General features: G+C 38.7%; 1 protein-coding gene across 3 annotated transcripts in view; it reads left to right on the top strand.

Annotated features, from left to right (window-relative positions):
• ptprb (protein tyrosine phosphatase receptor type b) overlaps nt 1-17,320 on the top strand; it is a 114,610-nt gene extending 97,290 nt beyond the window's left edge. For all 3 annotated transcript variants that reach the window (XM_059652487.1, XM_048548990.2, XM_048548991.2), the window contains 7 exons: nt 93-169; nt 298-432; nt 1,927-2,049; nt 3,127-3,290; nt 5,867-6,002; nt 9,086-9,206; nt 11,873-17,320. In XM_059652487.1, the coding sequence (XP_059508470.1) occupies nt 93-169; nt 298-432; nt 1,927-2,049; nt 3,127-3,290; nt 5,867-6,002; nt 9,086-9,206; nt 11,873-11,895 (779 nt within the window). In that variant the 3' untranslated portion in view covers nt 11,896-17,320. The remainder of the gene's footprint in view (nt 1-92; nt 170-297; nt 433-1,926; nt 2,050-3,126; nt 3,291-5,866; nt 6,003-9,085; nt 9,207-11,872) is intronic.
• Nucleotides 17,321-17,867: the final 547 nt, after the last annotated feature.

Genomic DNA, 17,867 nt, shown 5'->3' on the forward strand with positions numbered 1-17,867 from the left:
AAACTCCTTTGTGATCTTTAAAATATAGTCAATATTCAGGTGAAAAACCATGACTTGATATCTTTCATGTGTCTGTTATTGTTTGCAACTAGATGACACAACGAGGGTGAAATTAACCTATGTTGATGATGACCCTTGTTCAGACTACATCAACGCCAGTTACATACCAGTAAGCTGGACTTTTGTTTCAATACAGTTGTTTTATACTGCTCAGTTAATTCCCTTATTTGTATATTATTTAGATTTTAGTTCACAGGTTTCATTATGTATAAAGTAAGCTGTTTTTGGCAATTTTAGGGATGCAACTTTCGAAGGGAATACATTGCCACACAAGGACCTCTACCTGGTACCAAAGATGACTTCTGGAAAATGGTTTGGGAACAAAATGTTCATAATATTGTGATGGTCACACAATGCGTAGAAAAGGGAAGGGTAAGCATTTTCTGTTGGTGTTCCTTTCAAAACTGTTTTTAGATAATGTTATATGAATGTACAGTAAAACATGATGGGGTAAGTACAATAATTTAGTGGCTCATTTACATTTTCATGAGGGAACTTTAACAAATTTTATTAACACAATCATTTACAAAATATAATAAGACAGGGCCTGCTTCAACAGCTTTCAACAGGCAGGCTACAGTTCTATGTGATCTGACACCATACTAACGTAACTCCTTATGCACATGCTCAGAAACTGTTCTTAGAATGAGGTGATAACTCAGCCTTACTGTAAAGCTGGGTTACTGAAATGGACGAATAATTCACAAAACGGTAGTTGAAATCCCACTATGACAGTTTTAAAATTCTCTGTGAAAAGAAATCTGAAATTAAATAGGCTGATTCGTGTCTATAAAAGTGATCATAAAGCGATGGGCTTGCTCTAAAATTTCAACTGGTACTTTAAAGGCAGTTTGCTGTCCTTACTCTATCTGACTTATATGGAATTTTGATTGCATACCAAGGTAATTGGTTTTAATAAAAGCTCCTGATGAAAAGGAATTCAGAAGAAGAGACTTCGAAGTTGAAATATGAACTCGTGTTTCTCTGTCCAAAGATGCTGCCAAATTGTATGAGCTTCTCCAGTATTTTCTGTTTTTATTATTGTTTATTTTAACAGCCCTCTCAAGTAGCCTAATCTGTCAATTACTTGTATCAAAAAAGGGAAACGTTTATAACTACTTTTTCAATGCAGCTAGGAATCTGTCACAGATGTTTATAGATGTAAACAGGGGCTATTTTTCCTGGAATGTTGGAGCATGAGGGGTGACCATAAAAAGGTTTATAAAATTATGAGGGGCATGGATAGGTTGAATAGCCAAGATCATTTCCCAGGGTAGGGGAGTCCAAAACTAGAGGGCATAGTTTTAAGGTGAGAGGAGAAAGATGTAAAAGGAACCTAAGGGGCAATTTTTTTCAAGCAGAGGGCGGTGCATTTATGAAGAGAGCTGCCAGAGGAAGTGATGGAGGCTGGTACAATTACAACATTTAAAAGACATCTGGAATGGTATATGATTAGGAAGGGTTTAGACGGATATGAGCCAAATGCTGGCAAATGGGACTGGATTAATTTACGATATCTGGTCAGTTTGGACAAGTTGGGCTAAAGGGTCTGTTTCCAGACTGTACATCTCTATGACTCTACAAAATGTCAATCTGTACATTGACATCGATATCCTGATGACAAGTTTTTTATAATTCCATGACGATTTCACAATTTTCTGTTTTCATGGTGGACGATCAATGGAAACCAAAGAAAAACTGAATTAATAGGTATTACTATCATTTCCCTGAGGTTTCAGCAGCACCCAATGGAAATTCAATAAGTTTTTGTAATTAATTCAAAAGTTGAGGTAGTCAATTGCCTTTTTGTCGGCATAAGCAACATTAACCCTGGTGACAGTTTGTTTTATATGTTTTCATGTCCAGGTAAAATGTGATCATTACTGGCCCTTTGACCTTGACGCTTTGTATTATGGAGATCTCATTGTTCAGATGCTGTCAGAATCAGTCTTGCCAGAATGGACAATCAGAGAATTCAAAATTTGTAATGTAAGGGTTTTTGAATATCTTTATAGAAAGTATTAGTCAATCAAATTGTTTATATTTACTCTTTTGTCTCCAACCTTTACAGGTGTCAAATGTATGTTTTCATCACTAAGTTCTCTGTGTTCTTCATATGTTTACATTCAGCCAGTTTATTCATTGCATTTTGTAACGAAGAAGAGCTGGTTTGACTAACTGCTATCAGTGTTTGAAAAGGGGGCTTAGTTAGCTCCATTGAAACACCGAAAGAACAGCTAACGCTGGGAATCAGAAACAAAGACAGAAATTGCTGGAAAATCTCAGCAGTTCCGGCAACATCTGTAGAGAGAAATCAGAGTTAATGTTTCAGGTCCAGTTCTGAAGGAGGGCCACTGGATCCGAAATGTTAACTCTGATTTCTCTCTACAGATGTTGCCGGAACTGCTGAGATTTTCCAGCAATTTCTGTCTTTGTTTATAGTTATCTCAGTTAGCTAGCTGACTACAGTATGGTGCAGGGTAAAGCCAATAAGATGGGTTCAATTCCCATACTGGCTGTAGTAGTTCAATGAGGATCTGTCTCCTTATCTTACCTCCATGTTCAAGGAGTTTTTACCCTCAAGCTACAAATAACCATTGGCATCTTTCTCTCTCTCGTTCACTATAATTGAGCAAGGTGTTTATGGTTCTTTGTGGCTCTTTATAATTACCAGTGTTTGAATTGCCTGCGGTGGTACGACATTGGGTTTGATCTGCCTGACTCGTCCTTTGTTGACCAGCCCCTCATAGAGCCACTACAAGGTTTCAGACCCCAAAGTTCAGCAACGCAGAAAGATGAGTTCTTTAGACTGTGCTGAATTGACTTTTAGTCTGCTGCATCAAAGGCTGTGCCTCAACTAGAGTGAACAGTGTCTGACAGTCAGGAGTTCTCACAAACTCTTTAACCACTCATATATTACCGTAATTTCTGTCGTACATGTTCTTCCAACTTCTGCCTTCTCAGTGTCTGCTGATGTCAATGATATTCATCATCATGTCATTAACACATCTACTCTCATTATACCATAGGGACATCTTGGTTAAGATCTTTGTTCTTATAATTTAGGAGGATCAATTGGACTGTGCTCGAATTGTTCGTCACTTTCACTACACTGTTTGGCCAGATCATGGTGTACCAGAGACAGCACAATCTTTAATCCAGTTTGTACAAACCGTGCGAGATTATATTAACAGAACACCTAACTCTGGACCCACAGTTATACATTGCAGGTACAAATCAGGAGTGATATTTTCAGTTGTAAAGTATTATGTGTAGCGAATGACTGACCGCAGTGATAATGCAGTCGAAATGATGGAGCACATGAAGCGATGGGTGCAATGTTTAACAAGCTGTTCATACTCTGTGAGACCTGAGGCCAAATAAAAACTACAGTTTAGCCCATGCAAGGCACCATTAAGATAAAGAATCTGATGTTATCACGAGGAACAGCAACTCAGAGGCTCTTTAAAGGGCTGATTACCACTAAAAGTGCCTGGTAGGGTTCACTGGAGTGACTGCACAGCAACTTGATGGCTAGTGCTTATCATGGATAATGCCCTGTCTATACAACAACCAGCTGTTGGGAATGCAACAAAGCAGTGATGTGGATTTCAAGCATTTAAAGGGATATCAATAGTTGATGTTTAAACACTGCTGAAGCTTTGAAGAATAGTAGGACACTTTTTCGAGACTTCACCAAAACACTCTCAACATTCATCCTGGACATTCTTTGAGGACTTTATCTAAAAGATGTTTTCCTGGTCCTCATTGGGCACCTTGCAGGGGTCATTGGGAGAAGTTGACTACTTATTAAGAGTCTGCACGAGGAATGGAAGCAGGAGGTGAGGTCAGGCAGAGCAGTGCCAGCAACTGCAGGAGGGAGTGAGAGATAAGTGGTGCCATGCTTTCCTTGTGCTACATGTCATCTGTCCTTCCACGAGCCCCCTCTGTCAAAGCCTGCAGAGCTGTCTTCGAGAACCTGTATGCCCTCTCCATCAGCCCCTGAGCCATCCTGCAAGGTACCATTCTGTGCCAGCCTGAGCATTCCACATCTTCAGTAAAAGTACATACAAGGATCCCACATAGACCGTTCAATCAGCATCTCAGTGATAGACCTGCAAGTGACTGATTTAGAACATCCAGACAAACTCAAATCATAGTAATCATCACTTAGGACCAAAATTGTGTGCTAAATCCAGATTGCAAAGTGGTGCCTTGCATTGACTCAGCGCCCGTTTAAAGCTTATTTTAGCAAGACTTGGCCAGCTCAGTTGGTAGAGACTGGGGTTCTTAACACGAGGGTCATAGATTTGAGACAATGCTGGGTGTTGTCAGCCTTCATTATCATTATTTCCTTGTGTCAAGCCCAGCAGTGCATCCTTTCGGCATTAGTCACACCTGCTCCAGTGGTGTGAAATAACATCTCTGAGCAGTTTGATTAGAAAACATGTTAAATTAAGAAAAATTAAAGCTTTTTTGGGGCTGTCTTGTGGTGCAATGGTGGTGTCCCTATCCCTGGACTTGGAGGCCCAGGTTCAAGTCTTACCTGCTCCAAAGGTGTGTAGTAACATTTCTGAACAGGTTGATTAGAAAAATAGCTTTTTAAAAAAATCACAACTTCTTTTGACATTTGGCTCTCATGGCACAGTGATGATGTCTGTGTCTCTAGACAAGCAAGCCTGGTTCATGTCCACTTACTTCAGATGTATGTAATAATATGGCTGAGCAGGTTGGTTAGAAAATAAAAAAAAGATTTAAAGCTTATTTTCATATTGGGTTCTTGTGGGGCCCTGGTAACATCCCTACCTCTAAACCAGAAGGCCCTGCCTTCAAGCGTTACCTGCTCCAGAGGTATGTCATAATATCTTTTGAACAGGTTGATCAATATATGTTTAAAGTTCATTTTCATCCTTTGTACAAAATAACATTTCAATGACAACCATGCAATAAATTCAAACATATGCCACTGTTGATGTTTCAGGCAAGATCTTTATATTGTGGGAAAGATTGTTCCAATGTTGAATACATTCTTTTGCATTGATATTATCACCATTCTACATTGAACTCTTCATTGATGAATCATAACTTATACACAGATACCATTTTCTATGTATCAAGTCAATGGATGTTTGTTGGAAGTGGAACATGTAGCCAGTTTAAGCATGCAATGTTGGCAGCAAATATTCCTACATTTAATACATCTCATTCAGCTACAGATGCAGGCTTCTTGACAATCATTTACTCTAACACTGGAATTTCCTAACCTCCCATGTAGCAGAAGAAGTAAATTAGGTCATAATTTGACATACGTTCTAGAGCACTATTAAGAGGTTACAAGTCTGATTATCTCTCAGGTGACCAATCTTTAAATAATACTCTGTTGAGGGCTTGAACCGTAAGGATTTAGACAGAAATCAGCCAAATTTAATGCAACACAGTGGAAAAGAGTTTTGACACCATTGGTTTGGCCTAGATTTGAATTTAGGCCCTCAGGATGAAAGGACAATGCAGGAATATTTATTGATTGAACTATGTTTTTTGGTTTCCTCCGGGTGCTCTGGTTTCCTCCCACAGTACAAAGATGTGTAGGTTAGGTGGATTGGCCAGGCTAAATTGCTCCTAGTGTTCAGGGATGTGTAGATTAGGTGGGGTTAGAGGGGGATGGTTCTAGGTGGGATGGTCTGAGGGTCAGTGTGGGCTTGTTGGGTCAAAGGGCCTTTTTCCACTCTGTAGGGATTCTGTGATTCTATACGTTTTGTTCCTTATTTATTTGCTTCTTATTTTAGATTTTTCTTTCTTCTTACAGTGCTGGAGTTGGTCGGACAGGCACATTTATTGCTTTAGACAGGATCCTTCAGCAGTTGGAGAACAAAGACTCCGTCGACATTTATGGAACAGTTTATGACCTGAGGCTTCACAGGGTTCATATGGTGCAAACTGAGGTGATGGAATTTGATAGCACCGTAACAGAATTCTGTCATGCGTAATTTAGCCTTGCAACATCTAAATTAATTCTAGCATGTTATTCTTTTAATACTTGCCTCAATTATCTTAAGTAGACTATACTGTGAAAGAGGTCCTCAGTCAGACAGCATGGGTGATATTCTTGTGTAGTGGCATGACAATATTAAATGAGGCAAATCTAACTATGCTAGCAATAATGTTAGTAAAAGTCAGTTCTCTAATATAATCTTATTTAAATAATTATCCACAGTACCATGTGCCAGATTTGAACATATGAAGGAGCACATTACTCTGGATTCAAACAATTGCAATATAATTGGGAATTAATTGGAAAGTAACATAAGAAGGAAATAACCTATTTTTGCTTTGCAGCTAATTAGTTGAGTCATATATCGTTGGGCCTATTTCCAGTTCTTATCACTATGTCCTTGTGCATTCACACTATGATGCTAGAACTGAAAGCTATCACCTTCCCTCCTCATCCTCAATGCTCTTTCCATCACCCTTGTAGCATTCGAGCCACGCAACACCACCCTTGGTCAGCCTCCCCTATTGCCATCCAGCACTAGTGAATGGAGGCCAGGGTATGGTCAACACACCAGCAGTGGGCTCCCCACTGGTCCACAGTCATCAGTCAGGAAGTAGGGCACAAAGGCCAAATTGACTGCGTTGGCCAGATCTTCACTGACGTTCTGTGCATAGTTCATTTCCGGGAGACAAAATGAGACTCATGAGTGAAATATTTTTGGCAAAAATGTTGCAATGGAGAACAAGAGGAACCAACTCTGGATTGCCCAGTCCCAGGTATGGCAATGACCAGAAGGGTACACAGGGCAGCAGTAGAGGGTCAGGCAAGTCAGAACGGTGGCAACCAGGTGCCAAAGTAACACCAAGGAATGGCATATAACTAAATGGACCACACCAAGAGTCACTTACCTATAAATGACAAAGTTAATTGAGGACATCATAGCAATCAGTTGCTCAACCCATATCATCTTCTGAAAGAAAATACTTGCCCCTTCCCATCCCATGGAACGGGAAATAATCCAATGCTGATGGCCTTAAAGAATTCAAATGTGATATTCAAAAGATTCGATGATTTGATATGACTCACTTATACACTTATACACTTATTCACTTATACACCCTGACAGACACCGGCAACCAAGTTTGTTGGACTCAATTCCATTACTGTACTTCCACTAGTACAAAAGGCAATTTATTGTGCGTGGTGCTGAAAGCTTCCTAGAAAAAGCAATCAGCATTCATAAAGCAAAAGGCGTTTCCTTCAATCATTGTACTTCCAAAGCACCCTTGACTTACTGGGCATTCACCCTGACCCTCCATCTATCAACCATGGCCTGCCTTCAGTTAATCTTGACTCTCCCACCCTCACCATGGACCTCCATTCAAACACCCCTGATCAAACTCATTCATGCTTGAGCTGTTTTTAGTAAAGTTTCATCTTCCTTCTGTCATCTAGCTTCCTTCCTCTGTTCCTTATAACCCTCAGGAACACCAAGACCAAACCTTTCGGCTTAAGGTAGCCCTACCTCAATCTTGGGAGACAGCCTCCACCCTCAAGTCTAGGAGTCAAGGGTTAATGCTGAGATATGCATTAAGTACCAACCAACATGATGATGTCACATGGACCCAGCAGGGAAACCCTTTTGGATCTTGTAGGATGCAGATCTAGCATCAGGTTCTGCCTCATAATCTCAGCAACAATGTATATCAAACCAATATCACACAGTAAACTAGTTTGTTTATGACAGGAGCCTCTTCTTGTTAGATTACTAGGTGGTTTTCCTCTAGCATATTAGACCGGGCAAGCCGTATAGAACACTAGGAAGACAGAGGATGATGGCAGCAAATCTATCAAATGAATCTTACCATGATAAGCAGTAGTGACGATTCCTCTTGCAATATGCATTACACCCCTGTCACATTTGCCACAACCCAGATGGTGTAAGAGAAACAAACAGCCTGGAACTCATGCTCAGTCATTTCATTTTGGTAGATGGTTATCATGGGTTTGTGCCCAACCTTCTTGAGGTTGTGGCTTCTACAAATCTTTTGCTATTTGAATGTCACAATCAAACATCCATGTACTTCAGGCAAAAACTTCTTATGTCTGTCCAAAGTTCAAATAAAAGTGCGAGTCAGCCACAAAATGGGGTTTATTGTTAAACCTACCAAACATGATGTAAATGTGGCATAAAGCCCAAGAAAGATAGACTCATATATTTATAGAAGAGCAAAATTAAAAAAAAGGTAATTTTTTAGGACCTGGTCACATATTTTAGTGCGAATCTCCTCACAGTGTAATGTTTATGTTGGTATTCTTCCATCCAAGAGAGGTGGTAGATACTCAGTAAATAAATCACTTTAGAAACACAGTGTGCATTTGGGAAATGAGAAGGATTTTCAAAGACCGCTATCAAGGAAGAGATCCAAAGGTTCACATGCTGTCCTCTGGAGTGTGGAAATCCTGAGGAAAATGATGCAAACAACACAAATTCTCTTCTGATCATCATGTGAACTGCAAAAAGCCATGACTCACAATATCGTTGCTACTGCTTCTAGTCCATAACATCAACACAAATGGATTTTTCACAATTATTCCAATAAAAATACTCAAGAGAGGGAAATATCCTTTTGGTTCTAAAATAGCAAAAAAACCAAGAGAGAAAAGTCTAATATTGAATTGCAACAAAACAACAGAAATGAATTGTAAATGCATACAAGAATAACAATCATAATTATCTCCCTTCATTTTGCTGAAAAGATCCATCAATCAATTAGTTGAAAATTCGTAGAAGCAGACAGAACTTATCCCATGTGACAAGATATGATTTGAAGGGCGTAAATGCTTTTAAAATCTGGGCTGATATTTTATGTGTGAAAGCTGTGAATGAGCTGTAACATTTATCTATAGTCAAGTCTCAGTGCCAGCCTTAAAGCATTATGCAAAGTGTCAAGTAAATGACTTAAAACCTTTATGGGGATTAAAAAGCAAAGAGAGAAACTAAGTTCATTGATGCCTGTATTTTTATTCCAGTGTCAATATGCGTACTTACATTTGTGCACAAGAAATGTTTTAAGGAGCAGAAAGCTACGCAGTGAACAAGAAAATCCATTGTTTCCAATATACGAGAATGTCAATCCAGAGTATCATAGAGGTATGCACATAGCCCTCGGGGGTAACAATTCCATGGAATAGTCTGCATTTTGTTTATGGAAAAATGTTCAGTAATTTCCTATTTATCTGAGTTAGCAATCAATGTGAATTATTTTGCAGGCATTACACTCAGTGGCTTTGGTGTTAATTTTAACAACAGTCTCAGCATTTTGTCAAGTAATATCATTTGCTCAGCCTATGTGGGGTGGTGCCATATACCAGAATGTTGCCAGGCTATAGAAATAAAAGACTTTTTTGTACCCAGCTGTTATAGAAATATTCTAAGGAAGTATCTGTGGGTACTCACAACTCTGTTCCAATGGGACATAGTACTAAACTGCCATAATTACCCTTAACAGTCTCAGAGGGGTCTACTTGATACTGTACAAAATGCCAAGAAATATTCTATTCAGACCTCACGCTGGTCTGTCCAACACTTAACAAAGGCTTTATTACTGCCTTTGAAATAGTTTTCTTGCTTCAGTTACAAAACAATTACTGAGAAAATTGGTCAATCACATTTAGAGGAATTCCTGACCAATTACCCAATCTGAGGAAGGGTCACCGGACCCAAAACGTTAAGTCTGTTTTGTCCTTCACAGATGCTGCCAGACCTGCTGAGTTTTTCTAGCAACATTGTTTTTGTTCCTGATTTACAGCATCCGCAGTTCTTCCAGCTTTTGATTACCCAGTCATCTTTTTGTGTTACTGCCAGTGGACAAAGAACCAAGTCTGAGCTTATTTTCCTACAACAAATTTAAAAATTGTTTGTGTTCTTGCATCTTTGAAACTGAACTGCCAGTTTTAATATAAATGATTGAGTGTGATGGGTGGGATGGATATTAGAGAAAGGAAATAAAAAAGCAATGCTTACTGACTCCTCTGCATATGTTAAAATATTCTCCAGCCCTATTTCATTGCCAGTTTACCCTTGTTTCTGGTTAAATATATCAGTATGGGACAGCTAGGAGGCGGAAAGGAAGTAGATTCATTGTCTGCTGTGAGAAAATATTTTTACAGGAAGTAACATCAGACTGAATTAGTACAAATGACTGTGTCTCAGTAGACTACTGACTTTAAATGTAAGATAAGCTTGTTAACCTCTTCTGAATTGGCCCAGTTTAGTCAATATATTGATGTAGACTTAGCCAGAGTTCATTTCTATCTCCAATTTTATCCATATATCTGCAAATGGTGTTCATCACTCATTTATATGATTAGCAGAAAAAGATTTTGAACGCATCCATCCAGTAAAGATTTACTCAACTGAATAGACCGATCATGTTGCACGAATGCAACAGAGAAAGGAGAGAGAAAAGATGGAGTGGGAGGAAAACAGGTTGCATGGAGATAGGTAGGCCAAAAAAAACGTTCAGATGGTAGCTCCTTACAGATGACATGTAAAAGTGGCTTTCTTTGTGGACTGGGACAATACGTAGAATGGCAGGAGAATCCTAGCTTCCATTGGTCCCTCAGCCAAGAGTAAAAATAAATGTTTGGGTCATTTAATTGCTGAAGCTTGCTATGCCCACATTGGCGGTCACAATTCCAACATTATAACAATGAATGAGCTATAATACAGCATAAATTGTATGTCTTCCTTGTTTTTCATTTTATATCATTGAACGACTTTGATAAGGTACTAAAACAGACATTGCTGGAGATACTCAGCAGGTCTGGCAGTAAATATCTCCACAGATGTTGCCAGCCTTCTGAATTCCTCCAGCAACTTCGATTTTTGTTTCAGATTTCCAGCATCTGCAATTCTTTATTTTACTTTCATATGGTTTTGTCCCAGTTTATAACGTGCGACCCGCTCGGTAGTGCTAGCTAAACACCAGGAATTGTAGTGATTTGAAAACTATGACTGTAACATAAATTTCTATCAACTGACTGCTCAGAATGACAGACTAAAATTTAATTTTGTCAAGAAGCAGGAAGAGGTGGCTTATGAATACCGAGGATATTGATAGCCAAAAAGAAAGGAGCATGTAACAGGGAGATTCATGAAGGAAAACGATTAATTGAGTTGTTTGTTACATTTGTGGGTTTTTTCTCAAAGTGTTTCTCTGAGGTTCAACCTCCAGTGGTCATTCCATAGGTAGGTTTGATTCCCTATGACCCAGGCACACCAAAGCTCTGGGAAGGTATTCAACATTAGCCTGGAGTGAGGGGTGCAGTAGCATAGTTGTAATGGCACTGGATTAGTAACCCAAAACCCAAGGCAAATGTTATGGGCACATGAGTTTGAATCTCATCACAGCAGGTGGTAAAATTTGAATTCAATATAAATCTGAAATAAAAAACATATAACCACTGTCAATTGCCACTTTAAAAATGTTGGTTTCAAATATGTTTTAAGGAAAAATATCTGAAGGGAATTTGACTTCCATGTGACTCCAGACCCACAGCGATGCAAGTGACACTTATCTGCTCTCTGGGCAATTATGGACGGTCAATAAATGCTGGTCTAGCCAGCAGCATCCATGTGCAAATTAAAATAAAAGTGGTATTACAGATTAGGAGGTAATGGATTATTTCCCAGTAATTTCTCAAAAGGCAGTATCAGCGATTAGTAATTATGACACAATGAGAAGATGTGGATTTGTATTTCAAAATGTGGAGAGAATGATGACTAATAGTTCTTTACATTCACTGACTCCGCAGACTTTCTGTTTGGACGCCACTGAAGAATGTAGAGAAATTGTCTTCCGATGTAATGAACCTCATCTGCAGTACTGCTGAAGATGCACTAAGTAAATACTAGGTCTGGCATTTCATGGTGTGCATAATTTATTTGCCTAGTATTCATTTTGGGTAATTTGTAATTTAATTGTATTAGAGATTATTGTATATACTTATATATTACAAATAAATATTTCTTATATTATGTATATTTTTAAAACTGATGAATTATGTATATTATTTTACTTATTATAGAATTTATATTGTAAGTAAAAGCAAATCTTATGATTTTGTTTATTAATTACTTTGATTTTTAAAGAGATTTATATTCACAATGCAATATTCTATACTATACAAATTGTTTTAAATGAGCACAGTTGATATTTGGAAGGAAAATTGTAACTGGATGTACTTGAAAGTTAGTGTGCTGACACATTGAGTCTTTACACTGAAGAGATATTTGAGGACTAAAGAGTTTGAATAAATCTTATGGTTCAGCTTTGAAGGCTATGGTGTGATGTTATTTAACATCAGGCCTGTAGTCTTCCCAGTGTTTTAGCCGTTAAGACATTTGTTTTATGGAAGTTAAAGTCTCAGCACTATGTAGCACTCAAAGCTGCCAGCCACATGTGTTATCAGTTACAACAGTTTGTGCCTGTGAAAATGGGAACCTCGCAGCAATCGTTACCTAAATTGGAATAGACGAGAAAGAGACAAGGAACATTGCATAGAGTTGTCCCATTCCACAAGCAGCACCCTGTCAATAAACATGGACAACCATTGACCGTAACAGGGAAATCACAGATTTCATTTTCTCACTTTACTGCAATCAGAAGATATTCAGAAGATGATAACTTTTTGGTGATTTGCAGTGAAGAACTATTATTCTAAGAAATATGAAGTTTATAAGAGATAAGAGCAGGAGTAACCTATTTGACCTATTGAGCCTTCTTTTATCACTAAACATGACCATTGTTAACAAAACAGAAATTGCTGGAAAATCTTAGGAGGCTGGCAGCACCTGTAGAGAGGAAACAGAGTTAACATTTCAAAACTGAAGAAGGGTCACCAGACCTGAAACATTAACTCTGATTTCTCTCCAAAGATGCTGCCAGACCTGCTGAGATTTTCCAATAATTTGTTTTGTTTCTGATTTCCAGCATCCACAGCTCCTTTGGGTTTTTTTTATGACCATTGTTAACCTGATTGTGGCTTTAACTCTACTTTCCTAGGCGTCCCCATAACCTTCAAATGCATTAGATCAAAAATCTGTCTACCCAGCCCAGAATATATAGAATGACTTGGCTTTCACTGCTCTCTGTGAAAGAGAATTCAAAAGACTAACAACCCCCGAAGAGAAGAATTTCCTCTTTCTCTGTCTTAAATGGAAGATAGCTTATTTTTAAGTTCTGCCCCTGTTCTAGATTCCTCCATGAGGGAAAACATCCTCTCAGCATCTACCCTTTTAAGCCCCCTCCGATTCTTATATGTTTAGTATATGATTTAGTATGATTGCGTCTAAAAAATAAGAAATAACAAGGGGAACGGAGAACTGGTGGGAGTAATCTATGTGCCCCTTACCAGCAGCTTTTCAGCAAGACAGAGAATAAATCATGACATAATGAGAGCACACAAAAAATGCAGTACATTGACTGGGGATGTCTTTAATATTTATGTAGTTTGTGAAAAAAATCAAATCAGCAAATGTAGCCATGAAGCAGAATTTGTAAATTGTATTTGGGATAGTTTCTCAGAACAAGACATCTGGATCCAATCGGGATTGGATTATTTTGGGTTCAGTAATGCATAATGAAGCAGGTTTAATAAATTACCTCAGAGTAAGAGATGCCCGAGGAAATTTGAGTACAACGTGGTAGGATTTCACATTCGGTTCAGTAGTGACAAACATGGGTCAGAAACATCTGTTCTAAGTTTAAGTATAGGCAATTATGTGGGGATGAGGGGCGAGCGAGCAGAGAGATCAGAGGAAGACGTTTAGCAAAAAAGTCAGCTGAAGAACAATGGCAGATGTTTAAGAAAATGTTCAAGACTCATAATAAGTTTATATCTCAGTGAGAAAGAAGAAATCTAGGAAGGGATAAAAACTGATCATGGTTAACTGAGGAAGTTAAGAATGTATTAAATTGAAAAAACAACACAGAATGTGGCAAAAATTGGTGGCAAATAAGGAAGCTTTAAAATCCAACAAAAGATTATCAAAAAGGGGAGAAAATAAACTATGAGGACAAATTATGTAATGTAAAAACGTACAATAAGATCGTCTCAATTTTTTCTTTAAAAATAGAAAAGAGATGTTAAAACAAAGGTAGCCCCTTTGAGCTCAGCAGGTCTGGTAGCAACTGAGGAGCTCTGAGGAAGTGTCACCTGACCAGAAACGTTCGATTAGATTCCCTACAGAGTGGAAACAGGCCCTTCAGCTCAACAAGTCCACACTGCCCTCTGGACCATCCCACCCAGACCCATCCCCCTATAACCCACACACCCCTGAACACTACAGGCAATTTAGCGTGGCCAATCCATCTAGTCTTCACAGCTTTGAACTGTGGGAGGAAACCCATGCAGACATGGTGAGAATGTGCAAACTGTGCATGGACAGTTGTCTGATGCTGGAATCAAACCCGGGTCCCTGGTGCTGTGAGGCTGCCGTGCTAACCACTGAGCCACCGTGCCGCCCCTCTGATTTTTCTGAACGGATGCTGCCAGACCTGCTGAGTTTTTCCAGTGACCTCTATTTTTGTTCCTGATTTACAGCATCCACAGTTCTTTCAGTCCTTATATGCCCGTTTAGAGAATGAAGTCAGAAGTTGCACTACACCAGGTTATATTCTAACAGATTAATTTGAAATTACAAGTTTTTGGAGCATACCTGATGAAGGGGCTATGCTTTGAAAGCCTGTGATATCAAATAAACCTGTTGGACTATAACCTGGTGTAGTGTGACTTCCGACCTTGTCCAACCCAGTCCAACACCAGCACCTCTATATTACGTAATCAATGGCAAAGGAGTTGAATAAATACTTTGCATCAGTGTTCAGTGTAGAGATACTAATAGCATTCCAAATTTTAAAAATATTTAAAGGGCAAAGGAGGAGAGGAAACAAATGAAATATCTATCACTAGAGAAAAGCACTTCTGAAATTAATTGATCTAAAAGCCAATAGGCCTCTTGGACCCGATAGGTTGCATTGTGGAATTTTAAAAGAAGTGGATAAAGATGCAGTGGATACACTAGTCATAATCTTCCAAGAATTCTTAAATTCAGGAAAATAATGTAACACTTTGTTCAAAACAGAGGGAAACAAAAAAGACTAACTATAGGATCGTTAGCTAATATCTACCATTGGCGAAATATTAGTGTCTGTTATAAAGGAGGTGTTAGTAGCGCATTTAGAAACAGAATTGAATCAAGCAGAGTCAGCATGGCTTCATGAAGGAGAAGGCATGCCTGACAAATTTGTTATAGTTCTTTGAGGAGGCAACAAGCAGGACAGGCAAAACGAACCAATAGCTTTAATACATTTGGCTTTCAGAAGGTATTTGAAGAAGGATCACTCATAAGGCTATTTCATAAAAGCTCATGGTGTTTTGAGTAATATATTAGCAAGGATAGAGAAGTGGATAACTATAGAAGACAACAAGTTGCTACAAAGGGATATTTTCAGGATGGCAACCTGTAACAAAATTGAGTGCTACAGAGATCAGTGCTGGTGCCAGAGTGTATTACAGCTTGGATTGTATAAGTTGAGTGTAATGATGGAACAATAGGAGGGAAGGCGATTAGTGAGGATGACATAAAGAGTCTACCAAAGCACAGGCTAAACAAGTGGACAAAAACACGACAGATGGAATATAATATGCGTTTATGCACTTTGTGCATTTAATGGAGGAAGACTGCAAGAAGCTACAACCAGAGGGATGTGTGGTTCCTCATGCATGAATCATAATAAACCAGCATCTAAGTCCAGTGGGTAGTAATGAAGGTGATTGAATTGTTGGCCTTTATTTCAAAGAGAATGAAGTATAAAAATAGGGAAGTATTGCTAAAACTATACAAAGCGCTAAACAGACCACAGCTCGAATACTCTGAATAGTATCGGTATCTTACTAGTACCTTATCAAAGGAAAAAATATACAGGCAGTCCAGAGAAGGTTCACTAGGTTGATAAAGGTTTGAAGGGATTTGCTTATGAAGAGATATTGAATAGGTCGGGCATGTATCTCAGAGTAAGGAATCGTCCAATTAAGACAGAGTTGAGGAGGAATTCTTTCTCTTAGAAGATGTTCAATCTGTAGAATTCTTTACCGCAGAGGGCTGTCAAAGCTAGGTTATTAAATATATTCAAGGCTGAGAAAGATATATTTTTAATCAGTAATGGAATCAAGCATTATGGGGATAAGACAGGAAAGTGAAGTTGAAGGTGATCAGATCAGCCGTAGAGTCATACTGTCATAGAGATGTATGGCTTAGAAACACAGTCTTCGGTCCAACTCACTCATGCCGACCAGAAATCCCAAATTAATCTAGTTGTGTTTGCTAGCATTTGACGCATATCCCTCTAATCCCTTCCTATTCATGTATCCATCCAGGTGCCCTTTAAATGTTGTAATTGTACCAGCCTCCACCACTTTCTCTGGCAAAGCAGACTCAATTGGCTGAATGGCATATTTCTGTTGTTACAGTTATGGTCCTATATCCTCGTTTATTAGTGCAAGGGAATGTTAAAGAATCTTAGTTGTTGATTCTGCTTGGTCAAAACTTAATTTACAACGTTATACAAAAACACCAAAGTTGGTAAACTATTTGCTCAACAATATTTCTTGTTAAGTAGTAAATTAGTGTGCAGTTTCCTTGAAAACTTCCTCAACACACAGACAAGAGTCATGTTATTGTCCCCTTGTAAATTCTCCTTCATTGTCAGGAATATAGAAACATACAAATAGAAGTAGGCCATTCAGCCCATTGAAGCTGCTCCACCATTTGAAACAATGGTGCTGTTGGAACACTTCAGTGTCATAAACAGAAATGGCTGGAAAAGCTCAACAGGTCTGCCAGTATCTGTGGAGAGAAATCGGAATTAGAATTCTTCTTCAACCTGCAAAAGGGTCACTCAACCTGAATTGTTAACTCTGACTTCTGTCCACAGACGTGGCCAGATTTGCTGAGCTTTTCCAGTAATTTCTGTTTTTATTTCTGGTTTACAGTATCTGCAGTTCTTTCGGTTTTTATTCAACACTTCAACATGTTACATATTAGTTGATATGTTCTTCCATCCACCTTTAGCCTAAAGATAGGAAAGCAAAGCTCTGGTTTCCGTAATCATGTATTAATTTATCTTTAATTTATGTTGATAAAGTTCAGTGCAATGATGCAGTTTTTGTAATATGAACAATTAAAATGCAAGCTTAAAAGAGTTTGTCAAATTTATTTCATCCCACTTTTCTTTCTATTTTACCCATTTTTATCTTATCAAAATCTCCATGCCACCATTAATAATGTTCAGTTTTGTGTAGATGAAGCATTAGGCTAACTCAACAGCTACCTTGGAATCTTTCTTATCCAGCACAAACCCAGATAGGGGAGAAAGGCTGAACATTCTAGCAGGCCTAATATCCCATCATGGCCTGCTGGAATCAAGTCAGGTGTTTCACGATAAAATAATTGCGTCTCATGCTCCCCTGGTGAAACCAGCTTTACAATTTACAGCTCAGTTACAGATGTTAGAATTCTTGATTGATGGGAGGCTAATCTGAATATTTGGCACTTAGCAGGTAGTTGCCAGGCAGGATGCCAGCCCATTGTAATTGTCCTGAGGCCCAAGGACCATTTAGAAGCAGCTCATTGACCTCAGGGAGGATATCAACTGGTGTCTACGCTGGGCTAGCAGCAGTTAGTTTCTATTAATTAGACTGGGTTTTGTGGTGATGAAGCTTTCCTGTTTGGCGAAGGGCAATTTAA

This window comes from Stegostoma tigrinum, chromosome 18 (assembly GCF_030684315.1).
Source record: "Stegostoma tigrinum isolate sSteTig4 chromosome 18, sSteTig4.hap1, whole genome shotgun sequence".
Classification (NCBI taxonomy): domain Eukaryota; kingdom Metazoa; phylum Chordata; class Chondrichthyes; order Orectolobiformes; family Stegostomatidae; genus Stegostoma; species Stegostoma tigrinum.